The sequence below is a fragment of the Tauraco erythrolophus genome, chromosome Z (genome assembly GCF_009769465.1).
Source record: "Tauraco erythrolophus isolate bTauEry1 chromosome Z, bTauEry1.pri, whole genome shotgun sequence".
NCBI lineage: Eukaryota > Metazoa > Chordata > Aves > Musophagiformes > Musophagidae > Tauraco > Tauraco erythrolophus.
In genome coordinates, this window is record NC_141496.1 from 76,536,191 (window position 1) to 76,545,674 (window position 9,484).

Consider the following 9,484-nt stretch of genomic DNA (forward strand, 5'->3'; position numbering starts at 1 on the left):
TCAGCTAATGTTAACCAAACAGACAATTCCTATGACAACTGTCTTGAAAAGAACAGATTGTGTGATAGGTCATAATCAAGAACACATCCTCAGATTAACAGCCCCAAAGCACTGCATACTTCTGTAAGTCACCCTGTAATGCAAAACCAAGTGTGATTTGTCACACCATTTCAGCCTCCATTACAGCTAAGATAGCAGTGTGGAATTTTTCAAGCTTCACAGGAGGAATATTAAAATGGATAATACTAGCACGCATTTTAAAGAAAATTCTCAGCACTTGCCAAGTCATGCTCTCTGAAGTATCTGCCAGTGTGGGAGGGATGCGTGCTCTCAAGGGGGCCTGTGTTTCATGGTCATCTCAGGCAGGGGGCTGCAAAGTTCATTAAATGATCTTATCTCGCTGCTGGTTCTGTTCAAAATAGCCTTGATACGATGAAGGATTTATGTTACCCCCACTTCAAATAAAAAGTACCAAGGGATGCATTTCATTACTGCCCTGTGACACTGGAGAATCCAGGGCTGCAGTGGTAATATTCCTCATTTGTTTGTGTCACACAGAGGATTTATTTGCAGGAAGAGTTCAGCTCCAAAGGTAAGTAAGTATTTGGGTTTTATAGCGAGTTTTTCTTAATAATGTCAACAAGAAATGCATTTTTTCTCTAACTTTGATTCTCACTAAACTATATTCTGGGAAAGATGAGAATGCGAGCAAAATGCCAGGGAAGAGTGCCCAGTTTAGCAGTATTCTAAGGAAGCTGAGTAGCATTGATACAGAAAAAATATTTATGGGCAACTTCCACGCCACAACCCTGGATAAAACCGCAGAATATGTGGCTGTACATTCTCAATTGATGGGCTAAAGGGTAGCCAAGGTTGTATACACACTCCTTTCGCAAAGGTTTTTTAACAGCGATCTACTGCCAAGAGGCTTTTTAATTTAATGGTAAACACCTTCACATGCATCAGGATCAGTTTCTCTTGCATGCTTTGTCAGAACTAGAGGATCTAGCAAAGAACACGAACCCTGGGCAGGATTTATCTTCCTCGATCCTAGACCATCGAGTCCTCTTGTACTCAAAAATCAAAAAACATGTTCAAGATGCCTGACTAATAATATTAATTCATGCTATATACTTGATCTTATTAATTCAACAGTTCATAGGATCAGGCTTCAAATGTATCTGGAAGTGAGGAAAATCTAGTGATCAGAAACAATATTTGATCATGCAAACAAACTACAGTTGCTTTATATATGCCTTAGATGTTGAAAATTAAAAGCCAGTAAGAGCTGGATAAATCTATGGAAAGCTCAGGAAAGGCATTTGGACATTCTATATAGCAGTATGCTTATGAATGCCAGTTCGCTTGAGTCTCATCTCTGGGTGACTGCCACCACAGTCCTGTTTGAGCATGCCAGCGACAGGATGTGTGGGAACACAGGTGACCACCATGGAGAGCCAGGCACAGGGAGCGGGAGAAGCTGAGGAGCAGAGGAGTGCTTAAAAGATGCTCCAGAGAAAGTTTGATGAGATCGGCATGAGCAGTCAGGGAGAAATGCAGCTCCAGCAAGGAGTGGAGGGAACAACAGAGCTGGGGAAATCAGCCAGAACAATGTTTGAAAGTGGAGGTGTGAGTCAGTCAGGTTAGGCTGGGAGGTGAAGAGGACAGAGGGAGAAGCTCAACAGACATGAAGGCAAAGAACGGAAAAGTGAAGAGACCTCTCATGGAAGCCCTTGGCTGTGGGATGAAGGAGAAGACTCTGTGAGAACCGTTGAGTGGAAGAGAGGGAGTAGCTAAATAAATAAATAGTCACTGGAGCAGAACTAGGATAGTAACAACTGAATGGATGACCTGGATGGAAATGAAACTGTTGATTCCTCAAGTGTTTTGCTCAAAAGGTCTTAAGAATTTCAACTCTCAGCTAGAAGACTGCTGAGCCCTCTGGTACAGAAAAGCAAGACAGAGAATCAGCTCCCACCAGTTTGACAATGCGATCATGAAAGCGGATAAAGAGAACTGAAGCCCAACAGATGAGGAGGACAGAAGAAAAAACTTATAGTGCATGATGTTCAAAAGTGTTGATACTGCCACTGTAGCAGTACGAGATGCAGAAATCACATAGCTGCCACGAGCCTTGCCTTAAAATGTTTCTTTGTCATAAAGGTATCATAGGAGGAAAGGTCCAAATTTTCTAACAGTTCAAAGCATTTCAAGAATAGCTATTCTCCAAATCAGAAAAATAGACTCAGGCCCATCAGCTTTTCACAGAAAAGTGATAACGATGTGTGGGAATTAGGAACTAGGAGAATGGTTGAGCAGAGTCTGCTGCATAGTGCCTGAGTGCAAACATTTTAACTTGCATATTAAAATTGCTTAACTTGCACATTAGAATCAATTTGCTAGCCGCGTTCCTGTAACTCATGCACACAGGGAACTCTTACTAGTATTGCTCAGTCACATGTCAGTATGGTTGTCATTTTCATACACAGAAAATTCCCATTGCATGGAAAAGTCCAATTAATTTGATTGGAGCTTATACCCAGAGAACAATCTCCAGACTGAGCACACATCTATGTAACAGCATGTACTTCAAATTCTGCCAAACTAGGAAGTACCACCGGCAGAATAAATCACTTGTCTAGAATTCCCTTATTTCATTGCAAATTCCAGACAACACTGTTTACAAAAGGAAAGCATAGATTAGTAGTCTGTAACGTTGAAGCGCAAATGGAAGGAGAACAGTACAGCACACATGCAAAGCCACGCGTTGTTGCTGATGAGATACACTAATGAATTTTTGAAAGAGATCAGCACAGTGTTAGGGACCTGCCTGCACCAGAAGACTGTACCAGCCTTCCCCTTTCCAGGTCAAGTCAGCTCCAAGAGGTGCAGCTCTGTAACTGTGCACCAGCCATGTGGTCAGAAAGAGCTGTGAGAAACCTCTCCCTAAGTTGCTCACGAGTGGCACTGAGGCTCAGGCTGTTCGTGAGATAGACTGCACTGTGCAACCTGCCACACAAGCAGAAGGGTACAGGGGATTAAACTAAAGTGCTCTCTTCTGCCCACGAAGAGTTATACTCAGGGTCTGAAGACCTATGTTAGACTTGAAATTGGTACGCTTCCCCAGGCAGGATCTCAAAGCAAACCTCAATCAGCCTTTTGAGATGTGAATTGCTGCCAGCTGCAGAAGCAAAAGATAAATGACGTATCAAAGATCCAAGGAGAAAGGGAAATCATGGCTGCGATTACTAGTCCCATTTTCTAAAATGAGAGCAGATTTCTTATTGTTTTAAAGTCAAACATCAGTATTAGCACAGGTAATCTACTGCCTTGTGCAGTTTTTTATTGATCCAATGCATTTATACCATAAGCACAGTCACCAAGCAAGGTCCATGAAAAGATAGATGAACAAATATTGTAGCATTTCCAGGAAGATGCATAACACCTTGAAAACTCTGAGCGATTGTGCTATGCAAGAAGGGGGGGAAAAAAATAGCTTCCTGACTCATGCAGATGCTTTGTAAAACTTAAAAAACATTTAAAATAACAATTTGTGTTCTACTAGAGGAAAAAAAACCCACATTTTTCTTTACATACCATTTACCAGCTAAGAAACTTGTGACTTCCAATTGTCTCCGTGAAACAGTGTGTTTCTTGTGGTGATAATGGTTTCTCATAGAACCAGTGAGTTCCAAACTCAAACTATTGATTTTTTTACTTACAAAAAAAAGTCCAAATGTAGCATTGCATTGATCTTACATTCCTCTTTTGTCCTACCAACATAATTTTGAGTTCCAGATAACAGTGCTAGAGTCACAGCTTCCCTACCTTTGTAAGATCTCCTTTAGCAAACTGACTCTAAATAATATCAACCTGCTGTAACATTATTAAATAGAAAAATCAAAAAAATCATGGTTTACCTTATCATCCTCTTGAAGAATTGTTACTAGAGGCTTGATTAAAGCTTAATGTCCTAGCTGTTGCAGGGTAGTTTAAGCCAGACCTAACTGTAAGATCTATAAAAATGCTATTACAACTGCTTATATGTTTTAACAGCATATTTCTGCCCACTTGTTGTATGACACACGGAGATTTTCTGTTCAAGTCACTTTGCAGCCTGCTTCCCTGAAGTCTTGTGCATTCCTTGCCTTCCCTATTAAATGAGGTCCCTTTTGCTAGGTACTTTGAATGAGGTTCCAAAGTATGAAAATAAACTGTACCCAGGTAATAATTGCTAGTGCAAAGCCAAGATACAGGCTTAAGTCCTATTACTCTCCTCCGAAAAAAGCTGAAGTAGGAGGGGAAAATAAAGAGTTTCCATCACCAAAAAGATTTTAGCACAGAAACTTTATCTTAAGACAAGTGAAATACCGATAGACTATGTTTGATATCCCCGTTTGTTCATGCAACTCTGAAGGTTGACAGCAACAGTTTTGAAATGGATGGCAGGACAGAGGTGAATTCAAACACCTGTCCACATGATACGTAAAGGCAAAGGAAACCAAGTGGGTTATTTTAGCAGAGTTATTGTGCAGCTCCTGCAATCACTGCGTGAACGGGCTCAAATAGAGTGTTTGAAATAAAAGGTAATTTAGGTAGGGTAGGATGATTCTACAGTTCAGAGAAGCAAATGCTGGCACATTGACACACTGATTTTATCAAGGATGTATGAGGATGAGTAAAATAAGAACACAGAAATTCTAAGTTCAATTTGTTTGATATATATTTGAGTGTTCTCCAGTATTAGGGGGAAAGAAAATAAAGAGGAAGATTAAGTGCTAAGTAAGAGAAAATTCAACACCAGGGTATCCATAGTTTAACATAAAATAAAAGGGTAAGAAAGAAGGACAGGCTTGGTCAATGCTCTTAGTGTGCCTGAGCAAGCACACACAAAGAAAATTTCACAGATAATAGACAGAGAAAAGCACTAATTCCTGGGCCCCATCCCCTCCTCCAAGAAAATCCACCCGAACCTGTAAAGCATAGTGCTGTACACACTTTGTAATCTCAAGAGTGTTCTAACATTCTTTTAAATACTGCCAGCACCAGATTTAAGGTGAACAACATGAAAACTAATTCTGAACTTCTCTTTTACTGGGTTTAAAACTTTTTCTTTGGGATTTTTTGCTGTGGGGCAAGGTGTTGGAGAGACGCAACTATAAAATACATTCAAGGCAGCACTAAGAATATGTGCAGTTGAACTAGGAGGCAGAGCATTTAAAACCAGCAAAGGCTCTGTGTGTTCTGAACACATAGACCTGGGCTCGGTTATACCTTGTGGCAATGAACTCCACAGTTTTGCCTTATTCAGGAGAGATATACACCCTCACATATGTAGAAAGACACATTCACAGTATATTAAACATGAATACATAATCATTTGGAAGGATGAAATTATTATGCTTTAGGATCACTTCTGTAATCATTTGGAAGGATGAAATTGTTATGCTTTAGGATCACTTCTGTTTAAAGAAACTAAGAGACATTATTTCCTGGCAGTTCATTTTGGACCCTCAGGGATATCTGGGAATCTTGCTTGCCTCTTTTCAGAAATATTGTTATTCTCAGACATTAAATCCTGGAGTGGAAAATCTATTAATCTGACCCAGATGGCTGGTACAGTATCTTTTCCATACATTTCTAGATTTCTCCTGATACGTAAAAAGTTAAAAAGGGTAGTAACTGCTATCTGGGAAGAGAGATTTGGGTTGGCATATATATAGATGTTTATAGAATACATATATTTTATGAAAACACATACTCATATTAAGAGAACTTTTGACCTGGAATTGGTTATCCCCTAGCACAGCTGGAGGTGTTCAGCTGTACTTGCAACTCACACTATAGAGTGATGCCAATACTTACATATTCAGTTATAATTTGCTCAGAACCTGAAAAAGTACTCAGTAAACTTCTTCCACAGAAGTCAGGCTCAAATACTGTGCTTCTATCATTTGCAGACCCTGAGTTGATATACGAAGCTTTAGCAGGGAACCTCAGGAGAGTCATAGGGAAATCCTAGCAAGAAAGAGGCTGCTTCAAAAGGGATGCTTTTTGTGCTCTGCTCATAGAGCTTTTATAATGTGTGTCTCAGTTTTTCATGAAACAACCAAATTTCAAATGAAATTATGTAAAGATTGCCAGTTCCAAATTTTGCTTTTCTTATGATGCCTGGCAGGGGAATGGCAGCCGTTTCTTCAAGCTTTTCCAAGCTAGCCTTGAGGGACCTGTTTACTAGCTCTCTACGGCTCTGATTAAAATAAATTACAAATAATTGCCATGGACTCAAACAATGCATGAGAGAGCCCTAAATACTTGTGAAAAAAAAAAAAACCTAAATGTTTGGGAAAATACTACAATGGCATGTTTGTGCAAAACCACACAGCAATTTGGAAGGCAGCATGGATACACTTATTCCATATTTGATGATGTTTTGAAAGTAATGATATGATTTCTGGCTGTAATGTGGGATACATGAGCTTGACTGTTGGCCCATGAAAAGTCATCCTGAGACAGATACTCTTTTTCTCTGATAAGATTTACTCCAAAATTGATTTTTAAGATGACATTAAATGAAGGGAGAAGTACAGAATAGACATAGATATATAAATATATTCAATGAATTTGCTCTTTTTTGAAAATTGCAGAAGAGGGAGAAATATTTAATAAGCAAGGTGGCTTTTGAAAGTCAGCATCTTATAAAATTACGTACATACTTTTATACATATAAATTTTCTCCATTCCCAAGTAAAGCTAAGGTAAATGTTATAGTGATTAATAGCAAATCACCAGAACTTTTCTTCTTCATTGTTTTAATCTTAATCTACAATGATCACTTTATCATTTTATAGACATGAAAACAGTGAGGAAAGATCCTACTAGATCTGGCAATTTTTATATTTCCTTTGCATTTAAGCCAGAGAATACAACAGAACTGTCCGGAATTGTGCTCTAAAAGGTCACAGGCAGATGGAGGTGAGAGATATTTGAGGTGAATAAGTAAGAATTCAACTCATTGCAGACAGCACGTTCTCAAGTGTCAGAGCTAGGAATGAAACGCTTAAATACTGAGTCTTGCCAACTGTTATCCTGATCTTACAAAAAACCCCGCTGTGTGACCCTAACACTGGGAAAATCCAAACCAGCAAGAGTGTGCTTTAGCCATGAAAACAGTTGAGGAACCAATAACTTGTCCTATGATTGTTTCAAATTTCTCCTTTAGAGAACATGAATAGCCAGTACATACGCCATGAAGTGAGAGGATGCGAAACTAGTGACCTGAGGAACTTCTGGGAAAAGACTATTGAACAACAAACTCGGTATCTGCAAATTGAAAAAGAACGTCAGCGAAGAAGTGCTCTGACAAAGTGGGTAGTTTGCATCTGGAAAGGTTACTTGAGTTTGTGTTGTAATTCTTTTTAAAGAAAAGTGATATCTATATTTAAGTCCTTCAATGAAAAATTAGAGTATTTTTCTTACATTTTTAGAAAATAATAAAGCTTCCCAAATTGGCATGCAAATGCTAACACTTATGTGTCTAAGCTATAGCTTCACAGGGTAAGAGAGTAATTTGTTCTTGTTCCATAAATTAGTCCAAAGCGTTGAACTTTCTGAAGTTATCAGGATAACATCTAGTGGTGCAGGCTTGTCTCGAATATCAAGGCTTATGTTCACAGCAGAGCTAGCACAAATGGGTACCTGGCCTACCTTCTTCCTCTGCAGCCTTGTTTTCACAAGTGTATAGTTTTGTTTAATTAAGACGGCTTAATTTGCTTAAGGTAAATCCATAATAAAGAAGACTGTCCAAGTGTACTAACTGACCAAGACAACCATCATACATAGTTATAATTACCTCAATCTGTCATATGTGCCTTAATTAACCACAATGAGAAAGACTAGTCTGCAGCAACATCAGTACAGTTTACTTCACGTGAAGTCTCCATAAATTGAAGATGCAAAGACGGCTATTTTGGCTTGAGATCATTCAATGAGAAAGCATTTTTTCAAATTTTCCCTCATACCACTCTTTGGATTGATACTTGAAAAAGTAAGAGTAAGGATGACATTGTATTAATAACCCTGGATGATAGAACACTAGAATTAGTCTCTAGCACGTTTTATCCATTTGTAACTTACCTAATTTCAAAGTCTCAACTCCCCAGCTGTGAAACTCCTGTCCTTTCTATTTAAGGCAGTCTTTCTGTGGTACCGTAAAGAAAATAAAGTGTCACCTGTCACCTAAAGCTGTCTGCTATGGGTCTAACGGAAGTTTCAACATGCACAGTGTTTTCAAACCAATAGTGCTCCAGAGCCTCTATGCAATACCTTTTTAAATGCATTTCTGAAGAGGAGGGCTGGGGAAACATTGGGTGATGCTACCCAGCAGGTGGCAGCAGGCAATCTCCAGTGGAGATGACAAGTCACTCCGGCACACAGAGGCACTTGAGAAAGGGAACACTGGAGATGAAGATGAAGCACAAAGCTTAGGTGAGCCCTCATCAGGATTTAAGAGCTAATCCTGAAGTGTCATCCAGCAAAGCACTCTAAAGGGGCAGGACAGTTTGCATGACAACTGAGAAAAAGCACCAAAGGATAGCATCAGTGGGAAACAGGAAGAGTATAAATCTGTTTCCTCTAAGAATATGGGGACAAGCTGATCCATATTTCTGTCCCTAGGCTCAGAAATGAATGGATGGAAAGGCTGGAAAAACGGATAAAGATGTTGAGAACCCAACCTGAAGACCCATCTAGCTGAAGATCCCACACTCGTTACATGTCTGGAGGAAAAAGAAAATTGCTTTGTAGGAAAGCATGATAGTGTGATGCAAAAGCTTAAGTCAATTATATTTTGTGGTTTAAATGAATTATAATTAATTAGCTGTCATTGTTAGAAGCTTCATATGTGAAATGTCTATTGCTGCTTTAAGATTATGCGTCCGTTCCTTCATTTGTTAAACAGAGATTGAAGTACTCTGAAGCCTTCAAGACTAATAAATCATGGTTCACTGAGCTGTAGATGCCTGGAAATTAGTTTAGTTACACAGTTAGTTAGTGCAAAAGCATTTCCTCAACACTTCAGGTTTCTTTATAGACTGATTGTAATCTAATGAAGCTATTTTCTTCCAAAATCATCTAAAGAATAGTTGAGATTTTGCTATTTTTTTAACACAGCAGAGTCCAGCTCAGACTAAGGAAGAGGGGACATGCTGAAAGAGTTGGGGCTGTTCAGCCTGGAGAAGAGAAGGCTCCAGGGTGATCTTACAGCAGCCTTCCAGTACCTAAAGGGGGCCTACAGGAAAGCTGGAGAGGGACTTTTTACAAGGGCATGTAGTGATAGGACAAGGGGCAATGGATTTAAATTGAAAAAGGAGAGATTTACATTAGATATAAGGAAGAAATTTTTCACTTGGAGGGTGGTGAGGCACTGGAACAGGTTGCCCAGAGAAGTTGTAGATGCCCCATCCCTGGAGGTGTTCAAGGCCAG

The 9,484-nt window shown here is 39.4% G+C and overlaps 1 protein-coding gene across 1 annotated transcript; it reads left to right on the top strand.

Annotated features, from left to right (window-relative positions):
• The first annotated feature begins 443 nt into the window (after window positions 1–443).
• On the top strand, window positions 444–8,755 carry FAM240A (family with sequence similarity 240 member A). Its single transcript, XM_009988055.2, has 3 exons — window positions 444–592; window positions 7,223–7,367; window positions 8,677–8,755. The coding sequence occupies exons 2-3, from the start codon at window positions 7,228–7,230 to the stop codon at window positions 8,753–8,755; spliced, it is 219 nt and encodes a 72-aa protein (XP_009986357.1). The 5' UTR covers window positions 444–592; window positions 7,223–7,227.
• The last annotated feature ends 729 nt before the right edge of the window (window positions 8,756–9,484 follow it).

Excerpts from the sequence above, each read along its gene's own strand:
- FAM240A (XM_009988055.2), top strand. The coding sequence starts at position 7,228 with ATGAATAGCCAGTACATACGCCATGAAGTGAGAGGATGCGAAACTAGT. Across the intron at positions 7,368-8,676 it reads CGAAGAAGTGCTCTGACAAA|GCTCAGAAATGAATGGATGG; the intron begins GTGGGTAGTTTG and ends TTCTGTCCCTAG.